The sequence below is a fragment of the Filicampus tigris genome, chromosome 7 (genome assembly GCF_054856515.1).
Source record: "Filicampus tigris isolate MCC_2025a chromosome 7, RoL_Ftig_1.0, whole genome shotgun sequence".
NCBI classification, from domain to species: domain Eukaryota; kingdom Metazoa; phylum Chordata; class Actinopteri; order Syngnathiformes; family Syngnathidae; genus Filicampus; species Filicampus tigris.
Window position 1 is genome coordinate 3,881,867 of NC_141223.1, and position 16,514 is coordinate 3,898,380.

The window sequence follows — 16,514 nt, forward strand, 5'->3', positions numbered from 1 at the left end:
TCTCTTTCTTCCCCGAGCGGTAACAGGCTGCACCATCATTCAGTGAGTCGTTGTAAGCCACAACTCCACACACACACTCGAGCCTACGTTCAGCCTTGTATGGCCTTTCGTCTTATTTGTTCATATGTATATTTGTGATCACAGAGATACAACAAAGCAAATATAGAGCTACAACTGTATTTACAAGAAGCGCCGCAAAGCATGATAGGAAGTGCGGTGCCTCACCATCGCTACAATATCATTTTCACAGTAAAAGTACACTATTTAATAAGCCCATTCGACTTTCATCTAGAATAAGAACCTCAATTGGAAAATATCTTTAAGTTTTAATTATCATTCCGCCAATAACCATTTTCAAATATATCTATACATATTTCTGTTCACAACCAATCACATTTCGTCTTATTTTGATATTCCACGTTTGTTTCCGGGTGAAAAAGGCAGGAAATAGGTAAGGCTGTCATTTCATTTGAGCAAGTACCACTCGACTATCCCCTAATATAACGTGTTTTTGACAAAATTATACCTGTCGGCTTTATAAGAGCATTTTTCATATCATGATTAAGAGGTTCGTATTGACCTTTGAAGTGACTGTTCAGTTATAGAGTTCATACGTCCCTCTCAGCGGGTTGGCTAACCGGTTAGCATGTGGGGGTGAAGAAATGTGTTGCAATCATGTCCCATAATGAAGACCGCCTAGCTTAACTAGCAAGGTTATTTCTGACAAGTGTCGACGCAAGAATCTGGTGACACTGAGAAACGTTTCAGGGGGCTTTGTCAATACAGTGTGTTTTCTTTTTAAACACCACAATCTAGTGTTTTTAAACACCACGTAAGGCGCAAGGAGCCGTAGGAGTAGACTGACACTGATGTGGATGTTCAAACAACAACAACAACTTGTAATTTATTCTCTGTCTTCCCCAGACTTTCCCGGTAAGTTAGACATTGACTGACATGGCAGCCAATGGAGACAGTTGTGAAAAGCATCAAAGACGCACAGGAACTAAAGAAAAACAGAATGGCAAGTCCACAGGTTGGTCATTAGAAATATTGCGATTCATTTCCGAGGGAAGTCAACTCGTTTAATCGCTATCGCATCAGTCCGGTGTTATCAGCATTGCATAAGTCATACAAGTAAGCAAGCAGGTCTATAGTTGGTCGTGAAAGTCAAATCTGAGAACAGAATTAGACCAGATGTAGTATGCAGCATTCAGCGTTGATCATTGAACATAATGTAATAATTGCTGTAGATGCAAGTACAGAATGTCAAGACGATCGCAATTGTGGTTTGTTTTCAGACTCAACAATAAGAGCGAGGCGACAGAGAGATAAGGAAGAGCGCCTGTCTCTTGTGTTATGGAGGAGGCCTGTCACTACACTCCATTACTTCCTCCTAGAGACCTTAATCAAGCTAAAGGAGTGGACAATTAAGTAAGAAGCTCAATTTGTTTTCTCCTTTGGCCATTAAAAACACATATCATGTTGTTTGTACACATTTGACTTTTTACCTATTTAATGACAGTTTGTTGACTTAGTCCTGCTCTTGTTTAACAGTCAAGCCTGCGTAACTTGCATACAACCTGATGCTTTTGTCTGTTTTCTTGTTCAGGCTTTGGCAACGACGGAGTATTGTGTTCTTAGTTTTGGTGTTATGTAGTCTCTTCTCTGCCGCCTACTCCATAGAGGGATCACATCAAAAAGTAAGGCTGAGTTTGGTCTTTGCACGTGTGAGTGAAAGATAAACAGCTACCATTGCTATATCAGCAGTTTAAAGATCAGAGATAAGTCACTCTTTAAAACAGTTCTGTGAGCCTAACATCAGAGTTTTACGTGTAACCTTTGAGCACTTGAGTGAATGTTAATTCTTCTGTGTAACGTCACAGTTTTACGTGTAACCTTTGAGCACTTGAGTGAATGTTAATAACCGAGGACCCTATATCGACGCCCCAAAGTTTCTGAAAATGCCTATTACCGTTAGTAGTGCCTAAGAAACAGTCAATTTCAATTCTCAATTTCATTGATATGTAATATTTTGATGATCGAACTATGAATACACGGTAGGGGTGGGCGATATGACGATATTAGATCATTAAGCGGTTTAACGTGTTCTCGATCTCATAAAGCCGAAAGATCGTTTGATCGTCTACATGGCACATTCCAAACAGTTTAGCTCAATGGCGGCGCAAAGCCGCTGACGCGTCTACCCGACCGACCAACCAATCACAGCACGCACAGTGCACGGTATGTGACACTCCCCGCCTCCATGTTTGTTTGTATAGCAGGAGGCGATAGCGGAAAGTCACCACGAAGCAGAGTTGGTCCTGAAAAGAAACTCCACATCCACAGTGTAGATTTGGTTTGACTTTTCCTCAGTGGAGAACGCGCAAACCAGTTATTTGCAAAGTTTGCAGAGACTCGGTTCGGATGTCAGATGGCAACACGACAAACCTGTTTACCGGTAATCACTTGCGGAGAGAGAGACGGCACCCAAAAAACTATGGCAACAGCCAAAGCAAACGGAGATCAGACACATGATAGCCAGAGGCAGCCGCTAGCTCCAAGCTAACGCAACCCACGGTAACACAGTCATTTAACAAGGGCACTCCATATGAAAAACAAGCAAACAGTGTAAAGGAGTAACTGAGGCAGACTTATTACCTTGCTGAAGACATGATTCCCATTAAAACAGTGGAAAAGTGGTGTTTAAAAGACTCAAAGTACTAGACCTGCGTTACTAGCTGGTTTTTTTTTTAGTTTTATACACATTTTACATATGTTTTATATGTTTAACATGAGGAAAATGGTCAGAAATGTGCAAATTAGTCTTCAAAAAAGAATCATGATAAAATCGGGATCGTGATTTTATTTTTAAAAAATCACGATATGATATGTTTGCCAGATCGCCCACCCCTAATACACGATGAGCCATAAGTTTCCATACACGGGAAAATGTATAATGTTTTTTTTTTGTTTTGTTTTGTTTCCGATATGCAAATATAGTAGGTATACAACAAAATCTATATATGGATGCTTATGGCCCACGCAGTAGCGATAAGAGAAATTAAGCACAAATTGAATACAGTGGAACCACTGAAATCAAATGTCTCTGAGGTAGTATACTTTTGGGGTCTCTTGAATTTGGAGGTACAAGGTTATCACTGGCCCGACGCCAGTGATATATGCCTGAGTGAATATATGTATGTTTATTTATTGAACCATTGCACTGCATAGTGAATCTATACATTTTTTCATGCAACCATTATTGCACCCTTTAAGGGTGACCTGGCCACGTCATATGACAACGGTAACAAGGAAGTGACAGTATAAAGTAAAACATACAATGTTTAATGTGCGATAGTGTTTTTCTACTAAGTGTGGAAGCTCAAATTGGTAGTCAGTCCCTCAGGATAGAATGGAAAACTCCAAGCTGAATTAACTTGAGAGTTTCAATTTTGTTGGCAGAGTATTCCATGCTGCAGGGGCAGCAAAGCTGAAAGCTCTTTTTCCAAATTCAGTCCTTACCCAATGAACAGATGAATCAAGTGTTGTGCAAGAAGGCCCTGCTAGTTTTTGTTTGTTTGTTTGTTTGTTTGGTTTTTATTGCTCTTGTTGTTCTTTTGCAATAACGTGCACAAATAAGAAGGGATCAAACCTAAAAGAGCCTTGTGAATTAGGGTCAGCCAATGTGCAGATCTGCGTGTACTACTCGGAGAAGGCAAGTTCGATTTTATATCCAACTCAAAATGGCCAGTGACAAATCCAAGTGCCAAATGAAAAGCTGTGTCTAATGACTGGAGACATTGGGGTGATGCACTTAAATAAAGCATGTCCCCAAAGTCAAGAATGCGCAAGAAGTTCGCTCTCGCTAATTTCTTTGTGACCCTGAGAGAGGAGTAGGTTCTATTACTGGAAAAGAACCCAATCTTAACCCCAAAGTTGAGTGACCAAATGATCTAAATTGGTTTTAAATGAGAGCTCCTTATCGAGGCCAGAACCCCAACATTTATCATTAGAAATCCACAGAATCTCAGTTTCACTTTTTGAAATGCACCACTGCGAGCTTCGCGGGCACCAGGTAGCGCCATGACAACATGATCAGTATCTTCACAAAGAGCAATTATTAATAGTAATATAATTAAAGGTAATATGAGCATTTAAGAACTGTGTATCGAGATGTATGTATTTTTGAAATGCATATAATGGAAGTAATGTTATTTTTATTTCCTTTTTAGTATGTCCGGTACCTAGAGAAGAGGTTCCTCTGGTGTGCATACTGGGTAGGTTTAGGAATTCTGTCCTCTGTTGGCCTTGGGACTGGTCTGCACACCTTCCTTCTCTACCTGGTAAGATGGGGGCGGTCGGGGGTAGGCATGGTATTTCTAGATTCATCTTGTAAACATGAATGCAGCATGTACTTTGAACATGGGAAAAATACAGTTCCACTCTGAACCCGCAAGTATGAGATTCCATTGTTGTGCTGAGTAAAAGAATCCGTCATAAGATGGCCGCCGACTAGCATTTGGTTGCTCGCAGCAAACAGCTTCATCAATACATTTTGATTGACCACGTGTGCTATGGCAACAGCCGCCTAGCCGGCGCTGATATTCCAGGACGTTCCAACCGCTAGCAGCTAAAGCGTGTACGACGAAACACAGGGCCTATTGGATAATAGCAGGCAGGAGGTTCTTTTTGTCCGCTAGTTGTTTGGAAACACTGCTAACGGACAACTGGACTCACAAATCAGCTGTCAAGCTTTTTTGGTTCACTTTTGTTATCCATGGGGCCTTGGTGGAGGTCTGCTCCGCCCGAGAGCCATCATAGTTTTACATGCTTTAAAATAGCTACGCAGAATGTTTTCACTCCTCAAGTTGGAGCTACAAATGTTTCTGGGAATACAGTTTTGAGAAACCATATCGGTTGCTGTTGGAGTGTATAATCGGATGGGGAAAACACTTTCAACGTTTCCCAGAACTGAAAATGTTCCAGTATTTAATCTTAATTATGATACCAGTTTATTCTGGCTACTTTTGAGGCTGTCATGAAGAGCATTTGTCTCTCAAGTTTGCTAATTTCTACCTTTTGATCCGTAGTTTTCGTTGGACACTGGCTGAGTACTTTGTACAGAATGCCCGCACAATTAAAATATTTATATTGGCTTTTCAGATTTCTGATTCACTTCTAATTTGACCGCTTTGATTTTCATATTCTACATTCATTGTTTACCCGAGCAAAATATCATGTCCTTCAACAGGCAGTTGCTGAAATGACCATGCTTAACTTTAAAGTGGTGTTTTTCTTTTTTTGTGGTTTTGGGGAAAGATGATAAATCCTGAGATGCAAGCAGATGGGGAGGCTATAAATTGGCGTGGTAATTTGTGCTTGTACTGGGCACATGATTCAGCTATTTCCATTCCCATATTTTTTTCCTTTTTTATTGTTTCACACACTGTTTCAAGCTTTAGAAAAAAAAAAAAAAAAAAAGTGCATAAGGACCTGAAAATGTCAATGTGTATGTTAGTGGTTGTGTGATTCATGTGGAGAAGGTGACCTAATCTGCTCTCCCATCTGTGTGTGAAGGAGTTTTGACCGCCAGTATGGAATACGGCCTCATTATCCTTTTTTTGTGCTCTTTTTACTATTTATGGCTGTGAAGGATGTCAGCCAATAAACATGTTTCCGTACTTTCTTTAAGGGGGGCATGCGTTTGTCAATAATTTTGTTGGGGTGGTGCTCCCAGGCTTGAGAGAGATTATTTGAAATTGGGAGGGGAATTTTCCCACTACCAGTGTAACGCATCCCCAAAGATGAGATCACTTTGCTCATGGAAAACGTGATTTAATCAGAGGATGATCTTATACTTAATCGCAGTCTTCATTTCTGAATGTTATTTATGACTTAGAGATACATAATGATTATCAATGGCTCTGTTTGTTAGCCCCCCATGTCCATGTATGTTTTTTGTTTTTTTTCCCTCAGTGTATTTTGAGTATTTGCTTGTATTGTCAATTAATTGGTTGCAGAGTGTCGCTTTCCCCTGTGAACAGAAGAGGCCAGAAAAATGATTCTGTCTTGTGTGAAGAAATGTTGTAAAACGTGGTTTTAAAGTGGACTGTGTGTAAACTGAAGAAGGCTCCCCATGGCGCAGCTTCAGACCGCAAGACAAGTTTGCCGTCATCACTCTGCAATCGCGCACTGTCCATCTTGTGTCAAGAGTTGCCTCTTATCACTTGAAGGCGGCATAATAGAGTTGCTGTGTGGTGTGGCTACAGGTGGGCCTGCTCTTATTGAGGCCAGGTGGGGAAGCCTAACAACACTTCTTTTCAGCCAATAATGATGACACGACAACCTGTCAGACGGAGACCTTGTGACTCAGCCACTCTCTGCCCGTGCCTGCAGGGAGCTGATCCTGCTCGTGTCAGACGAGCACCGGTCCAAAAACATTTGCCACTCTTGAATAAGATCAAATATTGACCTTGCATTGTTTCATTCCGTTCTCGCAGCTACACTGTAACATGCCGTAGTAGGTTGAATTTGTTTCTTTTTTTTTTTTTTTTTTTTTTTTTTGTTTCTCTCAGGGCCCTCATATAGCATCAGTCACACTGGCAGCGTACGAGTGCAGCTCAATAGATTTCCCAGAGCCGCCGTACCCAGACCAGATTGTGTGTCCTCAACTTGCGGGGGCTGAGGGAAGTATCTCCCTCTTCTCCATCATGTCCAAGGTCCGCCTGGAAGCCTGCATGTGGGTAAGTGGACATTGTTTTTCAATTCGTAAGGGGGAGCCAGAACAAAAAAAGCGTTGGTCAGTGCTAGGAGCTAAGAATGGTTTGTGTCTTTTTAGGGTGCGGGCACTGCCATCGGAGAGCTGCCTCCATATTTCATGGCCAGAGCGGCACGTCAGTCCGGCACTGATCCTGAAGATGAAGAATATGAGGAGTTTGAGGAGATGCTGGAGCAGGCTGACAACGCACAGGTCCGAGTTGCGCGCGGCCCCTTGTTGTGATGCCGTTATCGTTCGCATTTTTAAAAGCGTACCGCTTGCAACATTTTGAGTGTCTTATCACATGGGCAGTACATGAATAGGCATGCTTTGATGTCGTTCCATGTATAATGAGGGCCCTTTGAAATCACTACAGTAGTCACGGTGCGCTGCTCTGCTTCAAAAGAACATTTGCGGGGACAAGTTGCTGATCCAGAGTTGATCAAAAAGAGAACAAGACATGCGTCTCTCAAATACTGACTACCCTAAAATCTCCATTGACAAGGTCCATTGCCGTGAAAATGCACATCGCAGCCGTTTGTTTGAAGGCCGGAAAGGAGGCTAAACTAGCAACACAATTGACAGACATCAATAATCTCCACATCCTTGTTTAACTACCTGATTTTTTCCAACTTGTGGGCTTGCATAGAACATATTCTTGAAAAAAAAATGTGTTTGCGTTGACTTCCCTTTAAACAATGAGACCCCTCTGATGCCGTTGAATCTCTCTGCAGACGATGGCTTGTTCTGTGTGAGGTAACTATAGAAATGTCAGGACAAGCCTACTAGAACATCTGAACTTTATTAATCAGAGTCACTTTGAATGGTGGCAGGTGTGTGCTGACAACCATTTAACATGAGGTTGAATGTGATTGTTTAATTCTGAACAAATCCAGATCTCCAATTGTAAATGGGTGTGCATCCCGGTTGTTTATTTTGACTTCCCCTCTCAAAGATGTACAATATTTTTTTTTTATTCAATTAAGTGGTACAGCTTGTAGGTCACATTAATGGTGGAAAAAGTTTTGAAATGATTTGTAGGGGTGTAATTTTTTTTTTTTTTTTTTGGCACCAAAAACCTGACATTTCAACAGCGGCGTGTTTTCATACGCACATCACCTCCATGTCCTCTTTTACATATCATGCACGACATATATGCCGCTCCGATCCAAACGGGTAGCCGCTAGTCCTCATAATGCCAACTGACCATGAAACAACTGTCCAGTCATTGGTCCCATAGTGCCACATGACTTCAGTGAAGCCCCTCCCACTTCACGCTTCCAGTAAATCCTTGTGTGTGCGCGTGAGTCACCCTGAGCACTGCTCCCCCTTTAATCATCCCCCCCCCGGGCTTTGTTCTGTCTGCATCCCTCCCTCCCTCCCCTCTCTTTTCACGGGTCTCTAATTTGAATGACAGACAGCTCTGTCAGGAAGCAGGTTCACATGACTGGACACTGCTGAGATCAGATGCTGAGTCAGCGGGACGGTAATTGGAGAAACCTGGTGCGCAGTACATTTTCACAATTGCCATCATCTGATCTCTCCTCATTGGGTCACAGCTGATTGCCATCATAAGAACACGACTGAGCGTGTTCTGTCACTTCGGAACGATCATAACATCACCTTTTTGCTCACCATATACAGACAAAGCTCAATCGTTAAATGTGGAAATGTGTTGATTGATTTTGGTTATATTTGTTGAAGGGTTATCGATTCAGTGTATGTTTGAGGCGTTACTTTTGGATTGATGACATCCTTACATATTAAATATGTATATGCTGTTGGAGAGACAAATTGAAAAAAAAAAAAAAAGTCTGTCAGTGCTGTCGTTTCAAATATGTGGTACACAATATAGTTTATTATTCAAATTTATTCACCAAATATAATTGTGCATTTTAAATCATGCATGTTTGATGTATTTTGAAACATTCCATTTTTCAATAGTAATGCCAGCAAAACGTTGAAAATAAACACAAAAAGGACAAACATATTAGCTATGTTACCAGGATTCTGACTGAGCCTTACATTTTTTTGCATAGCCATACGCACGTGTATTAAAAGATAAGTATAGAAATAAATCACACATTTTCACTCGCATTGCTGTTGTCAGGTTCAAAAAAAAAAAAAAAAAGAAACAGATTTTGTGTTTGCTACATTTGTCTTGAATCAGCTTGTAATAATCATGCCAAGGCGTACCGTCTGTAAATGACTGTTTAATATCAGTTATTAAAAAGCGAGTCACACCCAAAGAAAATTGAACGCATCTGGTTACAGAGATGTTGTGCCTTAGTTTTGTAAAATGTTTCTCCTTTCCTCTTGCAGGATTTTGTCACCAGAGCAAAAATGGGAGTCCAACACATGGTGCAGAAAGTGGGGTTCTTTGGGATCTTGGCTTGTGCTTCGGTAGGAAAATATTCTGTGAAAATGTGCCGTCATCTTTTTGCTTTTGTTTTTTTTTTTTACAATTGTAGGTGACAATTTTCGAACCATGTGACGTCTATCCTTTTAGATCCCAAATCCACTTTTTGACTTGGCGGGAATCACCTGTGGGCACTTTCTGGTTCCTTTTTGGACCTTCTTTGGGGCAACGCTCATTGGGAAAGCCATTATCAAGATGCACATACAGGTCAGTGCCTCCATTCACCCACCTATCAAAGCTGAGAAAAAGCTGGCAAGTAGAGGCTAACTGCCACCAAAATAATGGCGCAGTTTTATTCTAATCATGAACCACCGTTGGAAAAAACAAAGACGGAAAGAAAGGATGTACAACACTTGCACATGGGGGGGAAAAAAAAAAAGCCAGAAACCCTCCTTGGACTTTTTGGACAGTTCAGAAAGTCCCACTAATTAAATAGATAACTTTTCAGTCTTCCGCACAAGTGACTAATATGAACCTTGTTTGAGTAACATTGTGTATGTGAGTCAGTGAGTCTTATACCTTTCCATCCCTGGGTGGTACCAGCCAGTGACCTCACCATCACAAATTTCAGACAAAGGCTCCTGTCACGCAGCAGGGGATGTAAAGTGGACATTACTTTAGAAAGTTTAGCCCAATAAAATGTCTTGAACGGCTTGAGGCTCATTTGTGTGCGCATGCTTCAAACCTGGTGGACATTTCATGTCATATCCTGTCTAGAATTGTCCAGGGGGCCCATGTGTCATACACTTTAAAATGCTGATCACGTTCATGACCGGAGAATAATATTGTGGTATAACCCCCCCCCCCCCCCCCACCCCCACCAAACACTGTAAACCACCAAAAGTTCCACGCAGCTTGAAATCGAACATATTGTCAGGTTTAGATTTTGTAATTAGTAAACATCAGTAGGTCTGTTCGTCAATTTCAGCCTTGGTCTGATGTCCTACAGCACAGTTCACCATTGTGTCATGTAATCTGCTGCTTTACCGCATTTGTCGTTTGTCATCTGTCAACAGAAGCTGTTTGTTATCATCACCTTCAGCAAGCATATTGTGGAGCAAATGGTGTCTCTCATTGGGTAAGTATCTTCATGTGAGTCAGTCATTGATTAAAAATGTGGATTATTTTGCGTAGTTACATTTTTAATGCGGGGGGAGAGAGAGAGAGAGAGAGCGCAGTCAATCCTTGAGTCCAGCAATTAAATGAGACAGGACTTTATATGTCTTGGTAAGGATGGTGACATCCTCCAAACTAGACACCGGGAATAAAAATAAAAGCAAAAAACATTTTTTCGTGGTTGAGGTCACGTATCACCATATCAAAATTATAAACGTGTATGTGTGTATGAGACGGGGGGGATTGAAGCTAACTCCTCCTTTTTTCCTTTCCACTAGTAACAAACCTTGACCATGTGGAAAGGTTCGAAAAAGAGAGAAAGACCATACAAAGTTGTAAAAATTTATATAATTTATTTAAAAAAAATTTTTTTTAAGACATTTTCTGTTGGAGTAATCCATAAGTAATTTTAAGTACTCAAGTTACTTTAGTAATTATGGTACTTGGATTACATTATTAAGTACATGTTTTAACAAGTAACTCTTACCTGTATCAGAATAAATATTTTAAAGTAACACTCCTAACCCAGGTCAGGTGCTTTGTTGCAGTGGTTCTCACCACTCTAACCTGCATTCTGCTGTTGTTGCAAAGTAGTCATGACCCACTGTTACAAGATGTGATAAAGTATATCATTTTAAAATAACCTCGAAAACATGTATGTCATTTTTATAAGCATAACCACATTGTGCTTACATCAGCAATTTGGAGGTTCACGCTCGTGTGCCGACCAAAAATTAAAATGTGAAATTTCTCAGTTCTGATCTTTTCGCAACATCTTCTTTTTAGGTCAGGGTAACAGTACCAGTTTGATCCGACTGAAAGATAAATAAAATCTTTCAATGATGCAGTGCTGTTCACATTCATGAGACGCCGTTTTAAATGAGTACGATGTACCACCGTCGGCATAGCCATGACGTCCGCTAGCCAGAGGCTGAGCCGCACTGTATTTGTTCATGAAGTAAACTAGTGGCTAGAGCGCAAGGCAGTTATACTTCCTCCCCCTTACTCAATATGTTCCTTGCGGGAACTGTGTAGTGTATCCACAAATCGGAATACATGTCATTTTTTGACTTTTTTACGACATTGAATCTGTCCGCAGCCACATATAAAACATGCATCTCCGGAGTGACTTAAAGGCTGCAAAATACGGTAACTGCTTTCACTGTAGGGGGGGAGACAGGACGGGTGTCCACATTCTCCGCCAGCCATTTACATCTTTGCAACATTGGTGGTCAGGCATGTGAGGTCCTATTCAGACATGTTGATATGACTCACAAAGTTCAACAATGTTCCCCAGCAATGTGGGGAAACTTGAACCTAGACTTAAATAATTAAAACCGTCTGCTAGAATAGCTTCATTTATCTTATGGTAGTGTTTCAACCATCAAATGTAGTATCCAAGTCGTCTTTAAGGGTGGTGTCGTTGTTGAAAAAAACTGTACTTGATTGAGCAGATATTTCATTTGGATTTTGTATTGTTTTCGTGATTTGAGATATACTGTAAAAGTTTAGACTGAAATGTCTGTGTTTGAAATTGCCCCATGGAAATCAAGACCAGAAATTAGTTTGCTGCGAAGCACAAGTTGACTATGAAAAAAAAGGAAATGAATTGGTCATTCATTAGTAAATGAAATGTTTTATTTTCTCTTTTATTCATAATTGCTCTTTAATGAAGCAAAAATATATTCTATCCAAATATTTGATGACCGGTATTCAATAGAATTTTCAGGAGGGTATTTGAATAATGAAATATTGAATAGCTACAGCCCTGCAGCTTCACCGTTATATTGTCATATTTTTATAGTTTAATAAAACCCTTGCTGCAGGTCCCTGAAATTAACCTGCCAAAAATTGCTCCTCAAATGAAGTCATTGACTAGCAAAAATGCTCCTCAAAGAAAAAAAAGGTTATTTTGAGCTTTGGTAAATATACTGTACAAAGTACATCACCTTAGAGGTGTGCGATACGGACAAAAATGTATATCCCGATGCAGGTCGTTTTATATCCCGAAAACGTTATAGAACCCCATTTAATGTTTACTTTAAAATGACATGAAATCAATGGCAATTGTCTGAGATCATTTTCTTAATGTATTTATAAAATGCATATTTTATACATATATACAATAAAATATTTTTTTTAAAAGATAATGATAGATAATAAACATCAAATGAAACATGAATGTCCAGTGGCCCAAAAATACCACTGAAAATATCTGTCAGTATAACAATTTTTCAAGGAATGCAGTTCATTGCAAATAATTAAAATAAATACAAAACAGTGTTTTGAGTAACATTTAAATTTGCCAAACATTTTCCCAGTAAAAGTGGCAATGAATCAACAGTTTCAGAGATTTGAGATTACGAACAAGATGGTCTGCTTATTCTGAAGGCCTGACTGTGATGTCAAATCTAGTGCGAGCACACCTTGTCCATAAACGAAATAACTGAAAAAAGGACCAAAAAAAATCCACGATATGAATTATATACTATTATATCGTATGATAGACAGCATCTACATCAACGTATAATACAAAAAACACTTTTGACCATTTCCTAATCCAAACAGTGCGCAACATAACAAAAAAAAAACAATGAGACTAAGCCAATTTTTCAGCAGAATTGCCAAGGTAAATACTACTTGATTTGTTTATTCCACACCTAGCTTATATTTGTCATTAATAAATAAATCCACATATAGTTTAAAAAAAAAAAGTAATACTGTGGTCATTTTTTCACCTAAAGACAGTTCACAGCATTAGTTTAAAATAAAGGTACAAAATTAAATCAATTGCCAAGGGAAATACTAAATGATTTACTCAAGCCATGTGTTGGTAATATTTAATAATAAAAAATATATATCAACATAGAATACAATAAATATGTTGGTTATTTTCAGATGTAAATTCAGACTCAGAGTGCAGTGTAACATAAAGCCCATGGCATAAAATCCGCTCAAATTAACTTTGACCGATAAATAAGTCAATACAACACCCGCAAAAACTGGATGGACTTTGCTGACACCGGGACCCCAGTCCATGGCTGAATAGGGAATCCTGCTTTGATTTGGCAAAGTCAACGACATTCTGATCCAAGCATTGGCGACTCGCCGCGATGTATTCGTGTGCGCTCACATGGCAACATGTGGAGGTAACGGCGAGTCACTCTTAAGTGAAATCAGCTGCCATTGATGTTGCTTCAGTTGTGTCTAATTTTGCTTAGTCGAGTCTAGACGGTCTGCTTTTGTCCTGATCAGACTCATTCTCTGAGAGCATTGAATGTTTCACTCGCTGTTTTTTTTTGTTTTTTTTTTTTATTTTAAATAATTATTTAAAGTACAGAGACCTTGAGCCCATTGTGCTTTGCCCCACCCCCTAAAGAGATAGCATACCCTGCCTAATAAGGAGGCAAGTACGCCCTGATTAGATGTCTTTGCACCCAGATGGTGGTAAGGGTGATGACATCATGTCGAGTCACTTCCCGATTGAAGGGGCTGACACAAGTGCCTGAGGAGAGCTGAGGAGTATAAAAGGAGGGCTGAGGACCAAGAGCTTCACTTGCCTCTCCTCCTGCCGGACTCGCATGCATGGGATGGCTTCTCTCTCGGGATCTTTGCTTGAAAATGAAAAGGGGGGGGAAAAAAAAAAAAATCAAAGTGTATTCATGCTCTGTGATCTCGGGCTCCTCCTCTTGTGGTCTTTGGGTGAGTATAATAAAGTCATTCTGATCTCTCTGTATGTGTTGTTTTGGCAGGTCTATACCCAAAGTAGGAGCATCGCTCCAGAAGCCGTTCAGCCATTACCTGGAAGCACAAAGGAACAAGTTGCATCATGGTCAAGGAAGCAAGTCATCGGTAAGGACAAACTCTTTCATTTGCAAATAGTTATCTCTCAAGTCAAATGTTGCGGATTAAATGCTGGACATGGCATTTACATGGCTTGGCGTTTGACCAACTACTTCAAATTTTGTTAAGCGTTTGAACACAGATTTCTTTTGTAGTTTTCAATGATTTGTCTTTTCTTTTCTGCCAATGGAGTTAAGTAAAATGAGTGTAGACTTAAAGTTTCAAAAAGAATTTGAGTGTTTGTTGGTAAGGATTACACAATTACAGATTCTTTAAGTAATAATAGCTTTGTTTTTATATTATATAATATATAACGACACAGAAACCAAAATTTTAGGGGCTCCGGAGTATTTGAGTTGCTCTTATTGAGAAAAGCAACTTTTGAATGCAAATAAATAGTCGCAGTTGAACATTGCAGTGCGTCTTCAGGACAGTGATTCATATTGCCATGGACAACTAAGGATTTTCATCCAAATATTAAACGCTCACAGTCACTTGGTCCGGATTGCATTGAGCCGCTTGCAAATCATGCTACTACTAAACATCTTTCGTTCCTAAATGGTCAATGCCGTATTTATTTAGAATCTTATTGTGCCCTACAGAGGAAAAATCTGTGTTCAAATGCTATTCCCAACCCCCGTTTATCATGGCGGATATGTTTCAGACTAAATAGGTGGAGTCTATATAGAAAGATCATAAAATATGTTAATATAGAGGGATAGGTGCGAGCTTTGGCTAACAGCAGCTTCTGTACGAGTGTGTTTTACGGCTAAGAAGTGCATTGGTGACTGGCTCTCCTTTCCCACACGAGAAGGCATTACAGTAACGACAGTACAGTATACAGTAACTTCTGTATAACATACTGTGAAAACCGGTTTAAAAAAAAGATTCGTTAAAAATAACACAACATAGCGGAAGCGCAAATGCCGACTAGCGATACATCAGGGGAGCATTGTGTTTATAGAGAATTTTATTTGATTTTTTTACTTTGCTGCATTTACATATTCATGAAGATGATGTAGCAATAAATAATGTACCGTCGCTGTTGCTTTCCAGGATGACAACTGGCTTTCTTGGCTGTTTGAGAAGCTGGTGCTGGTCATGGTGTGCTACTTTGTCATCTCCATCGTCAACTCGATGGCTCAGAGTTACGCCAAGCGGCTCCAGCAGCAAAGGCACTTGGTGGAGAAGACCAAGTGACGACGGGCCGATTGGTACAAACATCCGAGAAGTGACTGTGCGTCCTCTCGGACCGTGTCCGCTCATGACTTGCCGACAAACCTCACCCTCCAGGCTCAGAGGCTGAGCGCTCCAAAGCAGACTTTGTCCCTGGTATGTGTGTCTGCGTTTTAAAATCTGTCTCCGCCATCTTTGTAGTTTGTCTCATCTCACTCGGTGTGCGCCTGGTTATCCTGCTAATTTTAATGGTCTTACTTTCTGATGATTCCATACTTTGATCCCACAAGTGAAGCAGTGGTGTCTTCTGCGCACGGGCACTGCCTATCAGACGCGATGCCTTATGCAAAGATGGGAAAGTGTCGACTTCCCTTGAAAATAGTTCTTATTTAATTTTGTAACATTGTGTGACTGGCTTTTGATTTTCTGTGTGCAACGTGCGGCCGGGATAACTGCTTCTGCTGTAAATGCTCTCTCTTTTCAGGGTTGGGATATTCTCATATTTTTGACTTGTTAGACATTAATATTTAATTTGCTCCTGGACTTGTCATTCTCCCCCCCTTACCCCAAAAAAATGAAAGAAAGGAAAAAGCAATATCAATGTAAAATGTGGGTGATGGTTTGCACATTGTGTAGATATCTCAGTCATGGACATTATATGCATAGATGTGTTTCTATTCTAACAGTATGTGGCCAGGAGTCACCTCGAATCCAACAACAAAGTGACATAATTTGTAGTGGCACTGTACTTGAATGCATCTAGTCCCATTTCTAATTCTGTACTGTTAAAATTGGACCTTGGATCGGATCATATATAAACTCATGTCAATAATGACACTTGTATCCAAGTGTGAGTCATTGGTTTGCGTATTGGGCTCAGGCTGGAAATGTATTTGCCCCCTGAAGAAACGATCGGCTTCCAGGTAAGTGACCAAATTGACACAGGTGGCTGCGTCCAGGTTACGTTCGCTTTCTGCGTGTGGCGGTTCCTTGTCGGCCTTCTGTTCTTCATGGTTCTTGTTTCAGCCTGGCATTGTGCATCTGGACCACCGAATGTCCACCTTCCTCAGCTAGCTTATCAGACTGGTGTTGGCTGTTAAGTCTCACATGGCAACAGTGGTCTGTAAGCTGACTGAAGTTTGTGGGTCCTCAGCTGCCTTTTACTTGCGTGGAGTGTGCCGCACTCCCATTCATGGCCTGTTT

The 16,514-nt window shown here is 40.4% G+C and overlaps 1 protein-coding gene across 3 annotated transcripts; it reads left to right on the forward strand.

The window, feature by feature from the left end:
- The first annotated feature begins 326 nt into the window (after window positions 1-326).
- vmp1 (vacuole membrane protein 1) lies at window positions 327-16,148 on the forward strand. Of its 3 annotated transcripts, none has more exons than XM_086036292.1 (12): window positions 327-451; window positions 925-1,033; window positions 1,299-1,431; window positions 1,610-1,700; window positions 4,233-4,343; window positions 6,576-6,743; window positions 6,839-6,970; window positions 9,080-9,160; window positions 9,267-9,383; window positions 10,193-10,254; window positions 14,045-14,144; window positions 15,192-16,148. In XM_086036292.1, exons 2-12 carry the CDS (start codon window positions 955-957, stop codon window positions 15,333-15,335), a joined length of 1,218 nt encoding a protein of 405 aa, XP_085892418.1. In that variant the 5' UTR covers window positions 327-451; window positions 925-954; the 3' UTR covers window positions 15,336-16,148. The 3 variants fall into 3 exon arrangements, with proteins under 3 accessions (XP_085892418.1, XP_085892417.1, XP_085892419.1); XM_086036291.1 differs by lacking the exon at window positions 327-451 and adding an exon at window positions 458-568; XM_086036293.1 differs by lacking the exon at window positions 327-451 and adding an exon at window positions 681-832.
- The last annotated feature ends 366 nt before the right edge of the window (window positions 16,149-16,514 follow it).